At 47.5% G+C, this 19,577-nt stretch overlaps 1 protein-coding gene across 3 annotated transcripts in view; it reads left to right on the top strand.

The window, feature by feature from the left end:
• Positions 1-1,327: 1,327 nt before the first annotated feature.
• The window catches only part of ptbp1b (polypyrimidine tract binding protein 1b), an 18,677-nt gene continuing 427 nt past the window's right edge, over positions 1,328-19,577 (top strand). Inside the window, exons 1-15 of one of the 3 annotated variants that reach the window (XM_041934647.1) lie at positions 1,328-1,350; positions 4,355-4,388; positions 9,088-9,148; positions 9,446-9,618; positions 9,726-9,872; positions 10,258-10,386; positions 10,738-10,848; positions 10,948-11,125; positions 11,829-11,906; positions 12,487-12,629; positions 14,326-14,359; positions 16,627-16,719; positions 17,030-17,246; positions 17,416-17,493; positions 18,060-19,577. The exon at positions 18,060-19,577 is cut by the window's right edge and continues 427 nt beyond it. In XM_041934647.1, coding sequence (XP_041790581.1) covers positions 1,343-1,350; positions 4,355-4,388; positions 9,088-9,148; positions 9,446-9,618; positions 9,726-9,872; positions 10,258-10,386; positions 10,738-10,848; positions 10,948-11,125; positions 11,829-11,906; positions 12,487-12,629; positions 14,326-14,359; positions 16,627-16,719; positions 17,030-17,246; positions 17,416-17,493; positions 18,060-18,192 — 1,617 coding nt within the window. In that variant the 5' untranslated portion in view covers positions 1,328-1,342 and the 3' untranslated portion in view covers positions 18,193-19,577. The remainder of the gene's footprint in view (positions 1,351-4,354; positions 4,389-9,087; positions 9,149-9,445; positions 9,619-9,725; positions 9,873-10,257; positions 10,387-10,737; positions 10,849-10,947; positions 11,126-11,828; positions 11,907-12,486; positions 12,630-14,325; positions 14,360-16,626; positions 16,720-17,029; positions 17,247-17,415; positions 17,494-18,059) is intronic. The other 2 variants (XM_041934649.1, XM_041934648.1) reach the window with 2 other exon arrangements.

Consider the following 19,577-nt stretch of genomic DNA (forward strand, 5'->3'; position numbering starts at 1 on the left):
ATCGTCCTCACCATCCACAGTACACACTGTCCACCGTCCACACCGTCCTCACCTTCCTCACCGTCCACACCGTCCTCACTGTCCTCACAGTCCACACTGTCCACACCGTCCACAGTCCTCACCGTCCAGAGTACACCCACACGAACCCTGAACATCTGGAGTCAGAGAAGAGTTTTTTTGTCTGAAGCGATCTGACTGACTGGTTTGAAGTTCAGAGGAAAAACTTCCTTTTTACTCTGAGCGCTCAAGTCGAGAGACGAAAGGACACCGGGACACTGAGCCGTACCTTCAGGGCACATGAGCCCTAATCCTGCCCGTGAAGCAGCCTGTGTCCTCTGCGTCTGTGTCCAACGCTGACAGGAAATCATTCCTCCAGAGAAGAAGTTAATCAGGGCTCATGTTAAAGGAGGCTCTGCAGTTCTGATGCCAGAGATTAGACCTGACCTTCTGACTGCTCCGTTTAGGAAAGGTTCATCATTTGTTGTTTGCTGTTTTATTTACCTGCAGCTGCTTTAAATGACACTCGGTCAACACGGCAGCCGGAGAGAGACAGAAGAAGAAGAAAGAAGCTTCCAGCATGTTTACACTCCAAGAAGAAAAGACATCACAATGTTGGAAAATGATTAAGTTCAATGAAAGAAACCACCAGTGAACAATTATCTGATGGGTGAAAAGAACAGGTGGGCGTCCTGATTGTCTCTTAACTTCATAAAGACAGAAAGAATCTCTATAAATGTAAGAACAGTGATTTTAGAAGGTTTTGAATCAGCAGAGTCTCTAATCAGCTCAGATGTTATTGTATTAAATCACAGGTTATTCAGGACCTGCAGACAGGTGAGACTCTTTCTGAGAACAAGATCAAAAACTCATCTTTGAAGACTTTTCACTGACAAACTGTTGGTCCGTGAACTACACACCGAACAGCTTTACTGTTGTTTGTCTTAATGTGAGCACTTTTTCTTTGGTTGACTGATGGTTCCAGACCCGACCTGTGGCGGGGGACGCCGACATGTGAACGCGCTCGTGTTTTGTCGGGACAACGCCCACTTATCCCCCCCCCGAGAGGTTTGTCCGTTTCTCTCTACTCAGCCGTGTGTTCTCCTCATCCTCAATCTTTGATCCCTTCGATCTCAGCTCTTTGTTGTTGTGCCCCCCGCCACCCCTCCCCCCGTCCGACCAGCCAATCAGCAACCGGACCCGACTTGACACGCCTACAAGTTTTGCCTAACGTCCAATCAGAGAGCGGCTCCGGCCGGACGCCATTTTGTCGGTTGGAGCAGCGGTGGAGGGGGTCCGCTGGCGGCTGGCTGGAACCTGTTGCTCCGTAGTTCCGTGTTGTGCAATGGACGGGTGAGTTATCCCATCGACTTACGTGTACACACAAATTAAACGGACTCGTGGCGGTTGTATTTGCGCCCGACAGAAACAACCTAAATGTATCGCAGGATAACGTTTTTCCAGAGGGCAGCTGGTGTTCTTGTTGTTAGCTTAGCTGTCGGTAAAGTTGTGTTTGTGGTAGTAACAGGAAGCTAAGCTAGCCCAGCTAGCTGTTGTGTTAGCGTCGGAACGGGCCATCCTCTGCGGGCCCAGCGTTAACTCCTTTCACACAACCTGCCAGGTAAACGTGGACTGGTTTACCTGCGGAAACACGTTTATTTCAAACACTTAGCCTCGTGCTAAAGATCCGATCGATGAATAAGAAGTGAAAGATTCATCGAGCAGCGCACCGAACTTCAGTCCAGCTTTACGAAGCTCTCACGCCCACCGCGGTCCGTCCGGACGGTCCTGCAGAGTTTAGTCCGTAGAAACGATTTTATTTTAATGTAAGACTTGATCCCCGTTAATTCGTTAAAGGTGGACGGAAGTCAGTGGTGCTCATACTTTCTAAAATGATACAAATCAAAGTGGTTATGAAATAATAAATATTTGTTGCAAAGTAAGTCACGTGTGAAAACTTTAGATTTTATTCAACGTCTTGTGTTAAATGTGTGCCGGGTTGAACAGATGATACGTTTAAAGAGCAGGAGTCATTTTCTAAAAGCTTTATGAGTTTGAGGATGAGTTCTTAACATTTACGGTATTTTATACAGAAGGTTGTTTGTGAAGAGGACGGAAGGCTTAGTTTGACCACTGCAGGTCAGTTAAAGACAGACCTGGTCCCAAACTGAACTCCACCGACTTATTGACACAAACTAACATCTTTATTTTCCATTGATTAAATGTCCTCTATGTCTTGGTTGTTGACCTCCAGGAATCAGTGGGTTTGCTGTCTGGTCGTGTTTCGTGTCCTTTCTAACAGTTGGATCTGATAAATCTCAGGGCGGCGGAGACGTTTCAGTTCCTGATGTGAATATTTGTGTGTTGTCGGGGCTCATTCATGCCCCGAGGAGTCCTCTTCCAGCTGGTTTACCGTCTGTTCAGCCCGACCAGCCTGTTTTTCCTTTCTTTTAAATGTTACTGTAGTGTCTGAGACACTTTGTCCAGCTCTGCTTTGGGGATTCATTTCCTGTGACGTGTACCTGCTCTGTGCTTCAGTACAGTTTGGGGGGGTCGCTTTATTTTATTTGTCTTTTTGTTCCACATAAGTTTCCTAAAAAGTACTAGTTTATAAAGAAAATGTAGACCGTGTCCGTTTAGCTCACCTCCATGAATGAAGTCCCAGGTGAGCAGCAGGACTCTGTCCTCACGCGTCTGTCTTAAATAAATGATGAATGAAGCGTTGCCTTCGTTAAATGGAGCTAATATTTAAAAAAACAACATCTCTGCTCAGTTTAAGCCTCAGAACAACCAGCTCTGATGTTTGGGCATTTGACTTCCTGTCTAAACAGGAAGTGGGGGTGTGTGACGCCGGGCTGTTGGACATCTTCCTGCTTTACCTGCATTTTATCAGACAGGTCGACCAATCGAAACACGTGCTGATAGAAAAGCTCTTCATCCACATCCAGAGTTTGCTCTGGATTTCTTTTTTTAATGAACGTGACAGAGGCTGGAGAACGAGTGTGGCGTCCACGGTTTGTGTCACACACTGAAATAAAAAAAAACATGAGGGCAGATGAGGAAGAGGACAGAAAAGGATCAGAGGGACAGAAAGGTAAAGACAGGAACGATGAAGGAGAAGAGCTTCAGGTCCCTACAGGTGGGTCAGGTGTTTGTCCAGTGTAGTGATACGAGTCAGGATCTGGTCTGGAGTCAGTGAGTCACATGATGTGACAGCTGTTGAAAAAAACTGCAGTTATTTTCTATTCAGATATTTCTGTAGAATAAGTGAATTAGACGTGTGTCCAACATCAGACCAGTTTAATGTCTTCTGTAAAGTCCTTATTTTCACTAATGTGGGCTGGACAGTATAAAGGTGTTGGATGTTGGTTTTGTGTCACTCAAACATGAATTGATTGACGGGTTTCCCGGGGGGCTCGGCGGCAAGCTGACCGTCCTCTTACTGCCAACCTGCTGGATGTGTCCAGAGTGAAGTCTGTCAAACATCCAGCTCAGGACTCACCTCACGGCGGTGAATCTCTGCTTTCTGACATGATGTGTTCTGTGGCTCATCATTTAATTTAATGCACAGAGTTTATGAGAAGTGACGTCTTCAGACAGTCGATCAGTTTCAGGTGAGAGGAAACAGAAACAGTAAATCCTCACAGAGGAAGAGCTGCAGCGTCTGGACACTGATGCTGATCAGCTGTCTGTCGATCGACTCGTTGATTGATTAATTGTTTCAGCTCCAGCAGGACGTCCAGGTCGAGCGACACGTGCTCGTTTGACGTGGTACCAAATGACCACGAACTGACGGACCCCCTCTGTCTGATTCCTCCACAGTTTGTTTATACATACTTTTACTTCACTTCATGTATTTTGTGAGTAGTAAAGGATGTTTTCCTGTTGGGTTTTACTTCTTTAGTGATCTGAGGAGCTTCCAGTCGTAGGCTTGTCTGTGCAGTGAGTTTAAATGATCAGTTGTAAGATGCCAGTTCGTAATAATTGTCCTCGTTTTGGACATTGTAGAAACATGAAAACTGAAGTATTTGTTAGCTGCAGCTCTGCTCCATCTGTTGGCCTCCACCAGGGGCAGTTTTCAGGTCCACACAGAGTCAGGTGGATGATGGGGGCCGTTTGGTTGGTGCTCTCTGATCATACTGGAAACAGACAGGAAGTGGATGGTCAGCGATCGGCGAATGGTTGGTTGGTTGCGGCTCTTTTGTTTTTCCGCCCGCTGTCGCCTCCTCTCTGCTGGGTTTCTTCTCCCTCCGTCCGTCTCCTCAGGCAGCGTCTCTTTAACCTCAGTTTAACTTTTTTTGCTTGTTGTTTGAGTTTCTCTCCCTGCTGCTTCTAACACGCTGTCTTTTCTTCACAGCAGTGTCCACCAAGATATAACAGTTGGTACTAAGGTAGGCACCTCTGCTCCCCCCCCCCCTCCTCCTCCTCCTCCTCCTCCTCCTCCTCTGGTTGGTTTGTTTCTGCTGTGAACGTCTCTGAGGCCGTCTGACAGGACGGACATGCTGCCATCTGGGAACAATTGGAAGCTTCTCTGTGTAATTAGTGTTGAAGCCGCTCAGTGTTAGAAACTCCAGCAGTGATTTAGTCACATTCCACAACAAGACTGAGGATAATCAGATTAGTCAACAGCAACACACTTCTACATTCTTACTGGACCATGAGGCCGGTTTGACATCATGTAGCTGTTCAGAGCCAATCCTGGACCAGGTCTCAAAGACAGAGTTGACTCAGAGCGACTCCATCAGTCAGGATGTCGGCGTTCTGTCGGTGTGTTCACTCTCTGACACCAGTGACCGTGACATGTGAGGCAGCTGCTAGAAAAACAAAGCACAGGTGCTGCGTTTGTGGTGGGGGGGTCTCGAGACCATGGCGTTTGGGGTTGTCCTGCAAGAACATTTTATTTGACTAAAAACAAATCAAATCTTACAGCGTTAATAACGAACAGAGGCTGCAGTAGGAAGATAAGAAGTGAAACAAATGATGAAGAGGATGTGATGAAGTCTGAGTGATCACACTGTGAACCATGACGTACAAAGATCACACCATCAGACCGGTTAAACAAGAAGCCTCTGAACCGACTGTAGGGTGGAGGCTGTGATCTGTGTCTGATCAGCTCCTCATCAATACTCTGATTGGTTCCTTCGTTAGTCAACAGTTTTTTACATGATCATTTAAAAAAAGAATAAATGCAAATATTGTTCATAGTGCAGCAACAGTTTATACACTGTCAGATGGAGATCATCATTCACATCTCAACACTGTGTGTGTGTGTGTGTGTGTGTGTGTGTGTGTGTGTGTGTGTGTGTGTGTGTGTGTGCGTGTGCATGTGCGTGCTGGTGTGTGTGTGTGTGTGTGCGTGCGTGTGGTCTGGCTCTCATGTCAGGATGGTCACCTGTTTCAGCCCTGTTGCCTCTTGTGCTGCTGGTTTTCACACTGAGCTGATAGAAAACAGATACTGAGGAGCAGCTGGTTGACGGACAGACGGGAGCTCGCTGTGTCTGTGATTGTTGATGACTTATCACTGACGCAGCAGCTGATGTTAAAACACAGAAGAAGCTGTCAGTGTTTCTACTTTACTCTCCTCCATCAGAGACCCTGAAGGTCCCCAGACATGATGAGGTCTGCAGGCCTCTGCTGCAGCATCCTGAATTAATACTGATGGAGGCTGTGGTCAGCTGATGGAGGCCGTGGTCAGCTGATGGAGGCCGGTGTTAGCTGATGGAGGCTGGTGTCAGCTGATGGTGGCTGATGGAGGCTGGTGTTAGCTGATGGAGGCTGTGGTCAGCTGATGGAGGCTGTGGTCAGCTGATGGAGGCTGGTGTTAGCTGATGGAGGCTGGTGTTAGCTGATGGAGGCCGTGGTCAGCTGATGGAGGCTGGTGTCAGCTGATGGAGGCTGTGGTTAGCTGATGGAGGCTGGTGTTAGCTGATGGAGGCCGTGGTCAGCTGATGGAGGCTGTGGTCAGCTGATGGAGGCCGTGGTCAGCTGATGGAGGCTGGTGTTAGCTGATGGAGGCCGTGGTCAGCTGATGGAGGCTGGTGTTAGCTGATGGAGGCCGTGGTCAGCTGATGGAGGCCAGGGTCAGCTGATGGAGGCCGTGGTCAGCTGATGGAGGCTGGTGTTAGCTGATGGAGGCTGGTGTCAGCTGATGGAGGCTGGTGTCAGCTGATGGAGGCTGGTGTTAGCTGGTCAGCAGTGCTGCTGTTCACTGGACCTTCAGACGATGATCTGAGAGGATAAAAGGAAAAGCTTTAGAATAATATTTCTGTGTCGGTGGTTGTCTGATCTCCCAGCAGCCTTTGCTTCCATCACTCCGCTCTCTCCTCAGTAATCATGTTCGGTTTGTGTCCGGCAGCAGAGCGGTCACCGCTGCTGGTGCTGGTTTTAGGACAAAAACCAGAATCTGTGCCAAAACTGCATGAAGGCCGAAAGAGAGGCTGAGATCTGAGAGCAGGAAGTGACGGGAGCAGGGGCTGCTGGGAGGAGGAGGAGGAGGAGGAGGAGGAGACCGTTTGATGATCACAGCTCTCCTGTTTCCTCCTCTGGCCTCAGGCGAGTCATCTGAAACCACCTGAACACTCAGACCGGCTCCAGTTAAAGGGACAGTTCAGGGTTTTCTCCTGCACTTTGTTTGTATTCACACCAGAAACAAAAGGAGATAAAAGAAGAAGAGCAGCAGGTCTGGGCGAGTTTAAGGGTCCTGTGTAGAGGTCCTCACAGTCCAGGTCCTCTTGGATCCACTCAGGTATTCCACATAATGTTAACAGACTGGACCTAAGATGTGGATCCAACCTCGTGCTTTTAGTGGCTTGGGTCTCAGGTCCTCAGGTTTGGGTGGACCTGTGAAGACTTCTAGTCCCATGAACTGGTTTCTGTACGTCCTCCGTAGGAAGTGCTTCCTGTTGAAACAGGAAGTGACTTGGTTTATGTTCAGACACGCTTCACTTCACAAGTTTCTAATCGAGCTCTGAGTTTGTTCCATCATCATCTGTTCTGGAGCTTTCTATCAGGTCCCCTGATCTTCCACAGAGAAGGACAAAGACAAAGAACTGTGAACCAGGACAGTTAGCCAAAATCAAATAATTAACAAAATATTAATGGATCGACAGAATGAATCAACAGCGTTTTTAGCTTGTGAGTTTTGAAAAGCAGTAAAAGACCGAGGCGAAAGAAACAGAACATGATGATGATGAGCAGCGATGATGAGGGTCGGCCGGCAGCTGTCAGACAGCAGGGCCACATCCAGAGGGGGGGCGGGGAGGCTGAGAGGACAGGACTCAGGTTTCTGCTGGATTATTCATGTGAGGGGTAATAAGATCTGAGCTCCTTTTGTTCAGATAAAAACCTGCTCAGGTTCCTCTGACAGAAACTGTGGCAGCTTCTCAAACTCTCTGCAAACCCAATAAGACTGAACTGTCTCATTACTGAACAAGGCCTCTGATTGGTCCATCTGTCGACGTGCTCCATTCAACGTTTAGTCCAAAAACTGTGAGATGATAAAAATGCTCGTCATGTTTCCTACAGAGCTCAGTCTGATGTCTTAAAGCTGTTAAAAACAAAAGATGTTTAGTTCAATATCAGAGAAGACTGAAGAAAATCAGCAAATCTTCACACCTGAAAAGATGAAATTAATACTTATTATTAAAATAGTTGCTGATTATCTTTTGAACAGGTGAGAAACTGTTGTTAACTATGACATCGTTCACTCACTCGTTCACTCCTGTTGCTTCTTTGCTGTTTTTTCCAGCGTTGTGAGGACTTTGATCCTCAGCAGAGCTGAAGATGTGAAGACATTCTGCAGTAATAATTCTCAGATGTGAGATATCCTGGAGGTGTGTGATTTATAATGACTTGACAACAGGTGTGTATAAGATGTTCAGCACCTGTTGATAAAACCAAGCACTTCCTGCAGATATTTCACTCTTAGAGTCACTTTCAGGCCTTTAATGTGAAACAGCTGCAGGAAGTTTACTTTCATCAACATGGACAAGAAAACAAAAAGATGGAGGTAAAGGGCTGAACTGAATATATAGATATATAATGGAATGATGCTGTGGAGTCTGTTTGCACTGATACAGGCTAATGAAACAACATTAATTTAGCAGGAAAGTGAAAATATTAAATTAGACCTGAATACATTAAATTTATTGGTTGAATGCTGCTTTTAAAAATTTTGGCCGTTGGATGAATCAAATTGAGAACCTCTGCAGGAGATCCTACGCCGGCCACTAAAAACATGAAAGGCGCCGTCTAGAGTCGGTGCTTGGTTTGTCCTTTCTGAGCCTCTGCAGACACATGGGGGTGCAACACGGTCAGCTCTGTGGACGAGGACCTGCTCCCTCTGTAGATATGAAGCTCGTTCTGAGATAACAAACACATGATGCTTATTTCCAGGCGATGCTACACATGCAGTGAAACATGATATTCCATTAAAGCCGACAGGAGTTCAGCTGTTGTTCAGTCACACTCGGACGTGTTGGTCCGTCTTTGTCCTGCATGTTTGATGCTGCAGTGAGACTCTGCTTCCTCTCTCTGCTCAGTCTGTATGAATCTGCAGTCTGAACGAGGCTCACATCTGGTTCTCATTGACTTCCTCAGCACAGGAATTCAGCCCCGGCTGCCCGCTGCGGTCTGAGGGGGGTGTCAGACCTGTCTGATATTCATTGTTTTCAGTTGTCTTCTTGCCATAAAGGAGCCTGTTCTGCTTCTTTCAGTTAGTTCTGTGATGAGCTGCCGTTGCTCAGCTGTGGCTCTGGAGCGACCTCTGGTGGCAGCGGCGTCAGCTGCACGTGCTCTGTTTGGGAAATGTCGTCATGTTGTCGGTGTTACCTCATTGTTAGTTAACTGATTCAGCTCTTTAGAAACCAGACGGGAGCGGAAACAACAAGTTGACCAATCAACAATCTTGGTCATCCTTTGATCTTTCGAAGCAAAAATATCAAAACGTGGTGGTTCTAGCCTCTGAAATGTGCAGAAATCCAGCTTCAGTTTATCTTACATGATAATAAATGAAGTGTTTGTATGTGTGTGTGTGTGCATGTGTGAGTGCAGCCTTTTATAGTGGAGGTAAATCTGATGTTTCTGTTTCAGAGAGGATCTGACGAGCTTTTCTCCACCGTCTCCAACGGCCTATATATCATGAGCACCACAGGTCAGATGTGTTATTTTGTATTTTACAATTACTGCAACACTCATTGGGCCTCCAGGAAATCAGAAATATATCACTGGCTCATATTAGGCTTCAACAACTCACTGAAACATCCAAACTGGTGGAGCTGTGTCACAGCAAACATTAGAACAGAAGCAGAGATGCCTGACTGATCGTATTCTGCACCCCAACAATAATCACAGCATCAGTCACAGTGATCACAACACAGATTCATGTTTTCTGTGTGTTCTGTTCACCTCTGAAATCTTTTATGCTGCTGGTGGTTCTCGTCCTCTGTAGCCAATGGCAACGACAGTAAGAAATTCAAAGGTGACATAAGAGGTCCTGGAGCGCCGTCCAGGGTCATCCACATCCGCAAGCTTCCGAACGACATCACAGAGACCGAGGTGATCAGCCTCGGTCTGCCCTTCGGAGACGTCACCAACCTGCTGATGCTCAAAGCCAAGAACCAGGTGCAGGACTTTACTTGATTGGAGTATATTTAGTGTTATAATGGTTCTTTTACTGAAGTAAGATGTCCCGTGTCTCCCACAATGAACCGCCCGGGGTGTCCCCTCAGGCCTTCTTAGAGATGAACTCAGAGGATGCAGCTCAGAACATGGTGGGTTATTACTCCACAGTGATGCCCATCATCAGGCACCATCCCGTCTACGTCCAGTTCTCCAACCACAAGGAGCTCAAGACCGACAACTCCCCCAACCAGGAGGTACACCTCACTCAGTACTTTTAGCGACTGTTAGCGTATGTGCAGCACCCAGCAACTGGTAGCATCTGTTAGCATTTATATGCCTAACTGCTGTTTAGCACCTGTACACTGCCGAGCCACTGCTAGCATATGTTAGCATCTGTTTTCCAGCTACTTTTAGCATCTGTACACTGACGAGCCACTGCTAGCATATGTTAGCATCTGTTTTCCAGCTACTTTTAGCATCTGTACACTGCCTAGCCACTGCTAGCATATGTTTTCCAGCTACTTTTAGCATCTGTACACTGACGAGCCACTGCTAGCATATGTTAGCATCTGTTTTCCAGCTACTGTTAGCATCTGCAGATTGCCCAGTAACTGTCAGCATGTGCTCATCCTCTCTCAGAGAGCCCAGGCAGCTCTTCGGGCCCTCAGTACATCTCATGTGGACACAGCTGTGGCAACCCCGAGCTCGGTGCTGAGGGTGGTGGTGGAGAACCTGGTCTACCCCGTCTCCTTGGACGCCCTCTGCCAGGTAACACAGCACCCAAACATGAGACATGAAAGGCCTCAGCTCAGTGTTTCTGGGACAAAAACTCTACAGGATGCCTTCCGGTACAGTACTGAGCGCAGGTCTGCAGCCTTCTGCAGCTAACACACGATCACCAGAGTTACAGGTGTGAAAGAACAGGAAACACCAGTTAGGTCTCACTTACACATGTATGTCAGGAGTGAGCCAATAAGCAGCCAATAAACTAACGTTAGCAGAGCAGGTGACAGTGTGCTCGAGCTGCTGTGGTGTTTCTGTCCCTGGAAACAGAAGAAGATTCACAAATACACATTTCCTCTGACAGTTTGATCAGTTTAGCTCCCGTTTGGTCCTCAGATCTTCTCAAAGTTCGGCACAGTGCTGAGGATCATCGTCTTCACCAAGAACAGTCAGTTCCAGGCTCTGCTGCAGTACCCGGACGGAGCGTCTGCCCAGGCAGCTAAACTGGTGAGCACGGCGTTCTGCTGGTCCCACTGAAACCAGAACAGTCGACGGCTGTGAGCCGTCTTCCTCTCGTGAATAACGTACCTGCTGGTGTGGTTTCAGTCTCTGGACGGACAGAACATCTACAACGGCTGCTGCACGCTGAGGATCAGCTTCTCCAAACTCACCAGCCTCAACGTCAAATACAACAACGAAAAGAGCCGCGACTTCACCAGACCCGACCTGCCCTCCGGAGACAGCCAGCCCACCATGGAGCACCCGGCCATGGCCACAGCCTTCAGTAAGACCCCCACACAGGCGTAACGTCACTAAAACCTCAGAGAGCAGGAGAGCGAGATAAACTTTATCTTCACATACCTTGAATGGTCGACAGGAAAATTAGTCATCAGTGCAAAACGAAGGCTGAGCCAAGTCTCCATGGCAACTCTCAGCTTTTCACAGAGTCTCAGGAAGTGAGAGTTCTTACCTGAGAGTCACTTCCTGTTTACTCCCCTTTCACTGGAAACGAACATTTCAGCAGCTTTTTAGACACAGTGGAGGATTTATTTATTTACAAGCTGTTAACCTTCTTCATCAGAGTCAAGCTGCTCTGGACGCAGCGTTACAGCTGACCTCATGATGAAATGTTTCTGTTAAACTGAGTCTACAGTGAGTGAAGCGTCATGAGTTCAGTCTTATTAGTTTTCCGAAGTGACTCAGGTCTGACGTGCATAGAAACGCTGTGTGAAATCCAGCTCAGAGCGGCATCGTGACGCGTGTCAATCCTGCGGTGTGACGCTGCAGCATGGCGTCGGTGGAGTCTGACTACAACCATCCTCAAGATTAGCAGAGAGGAATGTACAGTAACTGCAGGGAGTCAGGTGACCGACAGGTTAAAGACACTGATCCAATCTGTGTCTCCGTTTTTAAAACAGACCAAAAAACACTCAGAACACATCAAAAGATCCAGATGTTGTCACTCAGGTGTCGTCTCTTCTCTGCAGCTCCAGGTATCATCTCAGCTGCTCCGTATGCAGGAGCGACTCACGCCTTCCCGCCAGCCTTCACTATCCAACCTGCAGGTGAGTCTCACCTGCAGAGATCCCGTCAAACAGCTGGAGGGTCGCAGAGTGCAGATGTGAAACAGCACGAGAGTCTCCAGTTTTTACATCCTTAACACTAAAACAGTCTGCGATTCACTCAGAGTGGAGCGTCAGCACGATGAATCACAGAAACGTTTCAGTACTCTGAAAAACGTTCAGGCAGATGGTCACCATGACAAAGAGCCAGGTATCCATGGAGACCACGTGGATGACATCATTCTGACAGGATGGCACACATGTCAGGATCCAGTATATCAGGATAGTAAAGTAAATAATAAAGTCAGAGTCCCAGAAGCTTCCAGACTAAATTTAAAGGAGGAAGAAGTTCAGCTTCACAGACAGACTGAGAGACCAGGTCACACAGAAAACAGCTTGACGTGTGAAGGAAACGATCCGGCACTAGTCACCTGATCAGCACCCGGCCAATCCACAGCTCTGACTGTGTTTACAGCAGCGGGTGGTGTGGGGGGAGTTCAGTTCACGGTGTTGGTGTCACTGATGTCGGGAAGACGTCTCCTGCACTTTTCAGATTGTCGTTCACTCGTCTCACCTCTCCCAGTGTCCTTCCCCTATCCAGGCCTGACGGTCCCCGCGCTGCCCGGAGGCCTGGCCTCGCTGTCCCTCCCCGGGGCCACCAGGCTGGGATTCCCCCCCCTCCCCGCCGGAGTCTGCGTCCTGCTGATCAGCAACCTCAACCCCGAGGTGGGTCCTTCCCTCCTGATCCTGTTCATCCCGATGCTGATCAGAGTCCTCATGGCGGGACGTCGGACGGCCCTTTAAATGTTTCCACCACAGAGCTTCAGAGTTTTATTTCAAACAGCAACATTTTTACCAGATGATCCTCAAACTTCTCAGCTGATGTTTATCTCCACATCTTATTATTATATATTTACACACCTACAAATGAATAAAGGTCAGTAGCAGGTTTGTAAGGACAGTTTGACTTACATGTCTCCACACACATGAACATCATGGAGCTCAGCAGGTGACAGCACCAGGTGACACCACCAGGTGACACCACCTCCAGGTGACACCACCTCCAGGTGACAGCACCAGGTGACACCACCTCCAGGTGACAGCACCAGGTGACACCTCCAGGTGACACCTCCAGGTAGGATCTGGTGCATCTGGGCATTGCTTTTTATTTATTTATTTATTGCAAAAAGCAGAAAGACTTTACGTGAACAACCTCTTTTTTTCCTCCAGAATGAAAACATACAGGTTATCTCATACACCTGTCGACTGGTCACATGTATCAGATACAACAAAAGAGTTGAGACGTGTGTCAGACATCAATCAAACAGAGTGTGGTCACCTGCTGATCCTCCCTCACAGAAACTCACCTGACAGCAGCGCTGTGTTTAACACCGCCATGATAGTATAATGGACTCAGGAACACTTCAGAAAACTGTTGGCAGTAAACAGTTCAGACTGACAGACCAGCCTCTGTGCTGGTCTGGAGGTGTGTTAGTGGCTCACCTGCACACCTGTGAAGGCTCCGTTAATGCTGACAGCTCCAAACAGGCTCCGGAGCCACATGCTCTCTACAGTGTTACAACAGCTTCATAGTCTAAGAGTCCAGGTACTGGACCGGCTGCCTGGTCCAGACCTGTCCCCCATTGAGACTGTGCAGCATTATGAAGAAAGAGAAAGAATTTCAGTGTAAGAGTCAGTCCAGTTAAAGTCCTCTGGTCCAAACACTGACCACAGTAAACAGATCCTGAACCAACTTTATTTAAACGTGGTGGACAGTTGAGATTAGATTTCTTGTCTTCGTGCTGCGTTCGGCTAAATTCAGGTTGAAAAAGGTTTTTAATCATTGAACTGTTTTTATTGATGTTTTGCACACAGTCCCAAATCATGTGATCAGAATTATAATCCCTCATCTCTCCATCTCTTCGTCAAATCACATGATGTCAAACTGTCTTTATGAACGTCTTACATCACAGCGTTACGACCAATCAGAGATGCCGGAGGCTCACGTCCTCCAGTCAAACCTGAATCACACCTGAGTGATGTCACAAGAACGTTTTCCTGTTCTTGATTGGCTGTTTGCTTCTCTGATGTCAGAGAGTAAAATGGTGTCACTGATGTTTCTGACTTCCTGTAATGTTTTTAATTCGTTGACACACTCTTGTCATGAGACTCCCCCTCACACACACACACACACACACACACACACACACCCCTGTCCAATCATGTGTGAACATGTTCACCTCATATTGACATCACCTGACCCTTCCTCTCCAAAGGTAATTAACTTCCTGATTGATCCCTCACCTGTCTTTTTTTCCCTTTTTAATTTGTTGCCATGGAAACGCCTCGGACCCTCCACCTGTCCTGCCCTCCCACCTTTACCTGTCCTGTCCCTCCGCTGCCTTCTCTGCTGTCTTTAAAGAGAGTTACGCCCCACTGCCTCTTTATTCTCTTCGGTATGTTGTCACTAGCTTCTTATTTTGAATTATCACCTGGTTGTTCTGATTTTTGTTTTTCCTCTTTTTCATGATGAAAATGAAGAAAATGAGTGTCTGCTGGTTTTGTCAGATTTTGCGTGCTGATTTGAGTTCGTTCACAATATTTGCAGCTTTTGCTCTGAGCTTTTAGTCGCACCTGAGCTCAAAAAGTCGTCTGAGCGCAGGTGAGCAGTCCTGTAACGCACTGAGCAGCATCCACCGCTGAAGCCCCCCAGATGGAAAAACACCCAAACTCTGACAAACTGAAAGAATACACACATGGAAAATAATAAATGAATGTGTGGACGCAGACTCGGCCCCTCCTGTTGGCTCATAGATGTCAGACTGTTTCCTTCCTGTTTATTAGAAACGCAACGTCAGCGTTTTTCATGTCTGAAGGAGCCTCAGCAAAAAAAAACTAAAATCAGCTGCAGCACCTGCCCGAACACCTGTAAAGGTTCAGTTCACCCAAATTCATAAAGAACTGCCCTCACACCCCCCCTGCACTGTTTGTCCAGTAGTTTGGGTTTTTAGTTTCTGTTTGGTTTGTGCTGCTCGCGTTTGAAATGTTCAACAGCAGCGTCTCTTTGTCGGTACCAGGTTGATCCGGTTCTCTCGAACCTGAATCTGTTGTCGCTCCTCGCTTTGCGTTTGCGGCGGCGGCCGAGACTGGAGGCGTCGTGTTTTCTGGTTGTCCATCTCATTGTCATGAACATGATATCTCAGGGCCCCCAGGAGGAGCTGATGAGAATTTAAAGGTCAAAGGTCACAGTGACCTCACAGATCATTTCTATAACTCAAGAATTTATTCATTAATTATGACAAAAGCTCACACAAACGTCTCGGGTGATGAAGTCATGACATTTTCTATGCAACAGGTCAAAGGTCAGCGTCACAGTGACATCATCACGTCCTGCAGAAACTCTCGTCTGTCCGTCATTCAGCAGCAGATTGTGACCATGTGTCACATGTGCTCAGATAATCTCGGCGTCCACCTTGAACCTGAGCTGATTGTTTGGATCTTCTGAGCTGCAGGTTCATCATGTGTGAAGCCTCCACGTTTCAGTCTGCAGCTTCTCTGCAGCGGCGGCCACATCTGAAGCATCGTGGTCACCGCGAGCCGATCCGTCGTGCTGATGTTGATCTTCAGGTCTGGACTCCTCTGGACAAACAGTCTCTGAGTGAAGACAGCGTGTTTCTGTCTTAGAGAGAAGTTCAGTTTGACCAACAAACACTGAACACCTTTAATTAAACTCATCAGTTGTCACTGCAGAGATCATGAGTCTGGACCGACGTGATGGAAACCTCAGACAGCAGCCGCTCGGCAGATTACGATCAGATGTTATCGTGATCGCAGTGAATCCGGAGCTCCAGACTTTGGATCAAGTCTTTGGTGTAAAAGTCAGTCGACTCAGCTGTGGTTCAGTGCGTCAGAGACACGTTTCAGCTTGATAACATCACTAACATAACAAAGTCTGTCTCGACTCCTCAGAGAGCACAAAGATCTGAACCGACTGTTACTATAGTAACTAGTTACTAAATGGATTCGATAAGGAAATGATCTGGATTTGATAAAATGCAGTTGAATCCAGTGAACACTCAGGTGTGGTCGGATGAACTCTGTGTGTCCTGTTCAGTGGATCCTCCACTCACAGATGCTGCTGTTGAACCTTTTCAGTGCTGTGAGCAGCACAGACTGAACCCCATCAGCTCCGGAGTATCTGGGTGGAGGAGAATCTGCAGTCTCAGCGAATTCTCTCCCATCCAAGCTGCATTTATTGTGTTTCATGTTATCTCAGTGAACTTGAGTTTTTGAGTTTGCATGCGGGGTTTCCTTCAGTTTGCATGTCATCAGTGCTCAATCAGCTGCTCTTGTTTTTTTTTAAGTCAACACTCCCATAATTCATAGCTCCTACATGGTGTTAATCTGCCATTTTAATTTCCTCTGACCCTTACCCTTAATTTCCTCACTGCATTTCCTGTATAACACCCAGAAATTCCTGCCTCCTAAATTAAATTCACCAATTTGTTAGTGTTTCTGACGGCGGCGTCTCGGCGCTGCGCCCCCCTTCACCTCCAGGTGTTTCATATTTTTAATTAGACTAAGGGTCAGTGGCTTGGCAGGCTGCAGTCAGACCAGTTTCAGACACTTCCTGTAGGTCTTAAAGGTGCAGCTGTAGGTGTGTTTGTATGACTCCTGCGTGACGAGGACTGACACTCTTCTTCATTTCTGGCTGTGTATGAAGGTGTCTACGGTGACGTGATGAGGGTGAAGATTCTGTTCAACAAGAAGGAGAACGCTCTGGTTCAGATGTCTGACAGCACACAGGCTCAGCTAGGTAACCTCCCGCACACGCTCAGCAGGCTCCTCGCCACGCCAACATACACGCCCCCAGTACAGTATGTGTGAGTGTTTCTCACTGAAGGGGTATTCAGGAAGGGCGTAGTGAGTTGAATGTCGGAGCGCTGACGTCGCCTCCCTAAAATATTATCCAGTATTTATACAGATGATATTTGGGGGTGACTGGATTGAAAAAAACACCACATCAAAGTCAATCAATAAACTAGAATAAAGTTACTGCAGGAGGAGAAGGAAGTAATCATGCAGTCAGAAACGTGAGCAGCGCTCTTCACCTGTTTGGTTTGCAGCCATGAGCCACCTGAGCGGCCAGCAGCTGCACGGGAGGTCTCTGCGCATCACGCTGTCCAAACACACCAGCGTCCAGCTGCCCCGAGAGGGCCACGAGGACCAGGGTCTGACCAAAGACTACAGCAACTCCCCCCTGCACCGCTTCAAGAAGCCCGGCTCCAAAAACTACTCCAACATCTTCCCCCCGTCTGCCACCTTACACCTGTCCAACATCCCGTAAGTCCTGGAACTGCAGGAGCATCAACACCTGCCTGTAGTCCGAACTGAGGGACACGTTTTACACCTGATGCCAGACTAGAACAAGCTGCCACAGTCCTGAAGTCACATGTAAAGTTCTTTGTCTGTCACGTGACCTTTGTTACTAATCATACTTTTGTGTCTGTAGCCCGTCTGTGGTCGAGGACGACCTCAAAATGTTGTTTTCCAGCTCAGGAGCCCTGGTCAAGGCCTTCAAGTTCTTCCAGTGAGTCGTCCATTTACTGTCTCTGATCATTGATTACTCTGTGTGTGTGTGTGTGTGTGTGTGTGTGTGTGTGTGTGTGTGTGTGTGTGCGCGCCTATTCAGCAAGTCCTAAAACCTTTATCCTGTCCTCAAGCCCCTGTCCTTGCTCTGTCCTGTAGCTCCTGAAGCCTCCTCTGGCCCTAAAGCTCCTATCCTGGCCCTGAAGCCATAGTCCTTGCCCTGACTTTCCCTCCCTGCTCTGAAGCGATTGTCCGGGCTCTAAAGTCTTTGTTCTTGGCCAAAACTCCTGATCCTGGTCACTCCTTGCCCAGAAGACCTTATAGTCCAAAGCATTTATCAGTGTCCCTAAATCTTCATCCTTACGATTTTGCCCCTCGTTCTATCCTTAATCTTCGCAGTCTTTGGATTTGTCCCGAAGCTCCTGTGCCTGCCACAAAGTCCCTGTCCCTGTCCCTGTCCCTGAAATCCCTGTCTTGAACCATTTGTTCATGCCTTGCCTGTATGTAAACATGTCTTTGTGGACCCCCCCGCTGAGTCTGACAACCTCCTGTCGGTTTCTTCTTCAGGAAGGACCACAAGATGGCGCTGATCCAGATGGGCTCGGTCGAGGAGGCCATCGAGTCCCTAATCGAGTTCCACAACCACGACCTGGGAGAGAACCACCACCTGCGGGTCTCCTTCTCCAAGTCCTCCATCTGAGCCCGGACATCGCCGTCCGAATCCTCCACACTCCTCCGAGAGCGGCCTCGGCGGCGTCCACTACACTCCGATCATTCCAACGCACGTCTGCAGAAACCGCCGTCTGGTCTGGTGTGATGTTAAATTATTTTTTTAAACTCACTTTTCGGTTCTTTGCCTTCAAAGAGGATTAGGTCCGAGATAACTGCTGTTAATCTCGGAGGTCGGAGAATGAAGTCAGTATTCTGAGAGTCAGGCTTTTTGGAATAATTATCAGATTATAGTCAGATTTGGGCTGCGATCATGTCCGTGTCTTCGTGTCCTTCTTGTTTTGAAGTCGATACCTTTCAGCCACTCTTGCCTTTTGACTTTAATCCCAGAATCAAGGAATTCAAGTCAGCCTTCTCACTACGTCTGACTTTATTAACTCAGAATGTTTTCTTTAATCTCAGATTGGCCGCTGTCCGTCGGTCGCTGCGGTCCTAATCCTCTTCTCTGAAGCTTCCCCTTCAAAGTCAAACTTATCTTTAAAATATCGTCTCTGACAACGTTTGGAAGTCACAGATTTACCCTCAAACTGTCAGATCTTAGCCCGGGCCTCGTTAAGAAAGGCCTCGTTAAGAAAGGCCTCGTTAAGAAAGGCTCGGCGTGGCCTTCAGATGATCCCTGTGCCTTATTCCTGGAGTCAGGATGACCTCGACTTTGTTAAAATCTCCCATCATGCCTCTGTAAATTGGCAAAGAACAGGTTTACAGTGATAAAGGTTTACTGTCGATGAGATGTATTCAGATATATCCGTGTTTTCTGTGTATTTTATTGGTGTTTCCAGTCCTTGGTTAGTGTTTTGTACTGCTGGTTACTGTAGCATCAAACATGTGAACTGATGTTTTAGCGGGTTTGCTGGGTCTTTAGTTCTAGATGAAATCCTCTTTTTTTCTATTCCTTTTTGATTTCTTTATTTCCATGTATGCAATCACGTTTTATTCAAATCAAATATTGTAGCAATATTTTAATCATTCCTGAACTTTGGTTTGTTGAGTTTTGTTGTCTCGGCAGGCTCGGCGGCGGTTCCCGCCCCCGGCCGCCTTTTACACTTCTGTTTGTGAATCACGACGTTAGCTCGTCTCGTCTGTTGTCTCTTGAACGGTTTTATTTATACATTTGTGATCCACTACAGCTGAAACCAAAAACGGCCTTCTAGATGCAAACAAATCGCCCGCCTCAGGTTTCTGGTTCCAAGGACGAAAAAAAGACAAATAGGGTGAACTGGTTCAGGCTTTGTCGGTGTTTTCCTGTGGGGGTGTTTTTATTTGTCGACCGCTTCACTGGATTCAGCCCACCGCTGTGACTTCAGTCTCTGTTGCAAAACCAGATGTAACGTGGAGTGCCTTCGACGCAGCGCTGAG

Source organism: Chelmon rostratus, chromosome 4, assembly GCF_017976325.1.
Source record: "Chelmon rostratus isolate fCheRos1 chromosome 4, fCheRos1.pri, whole genome shotgun sequence".
In the NCBI taxonomy this organism is placed as follows: Eukaryota; Metazoa; Chordata; class Actinopteri; order Chaetodontiformes; family Chaetodontidae; genus Chelmon; species Chelmon rostratus.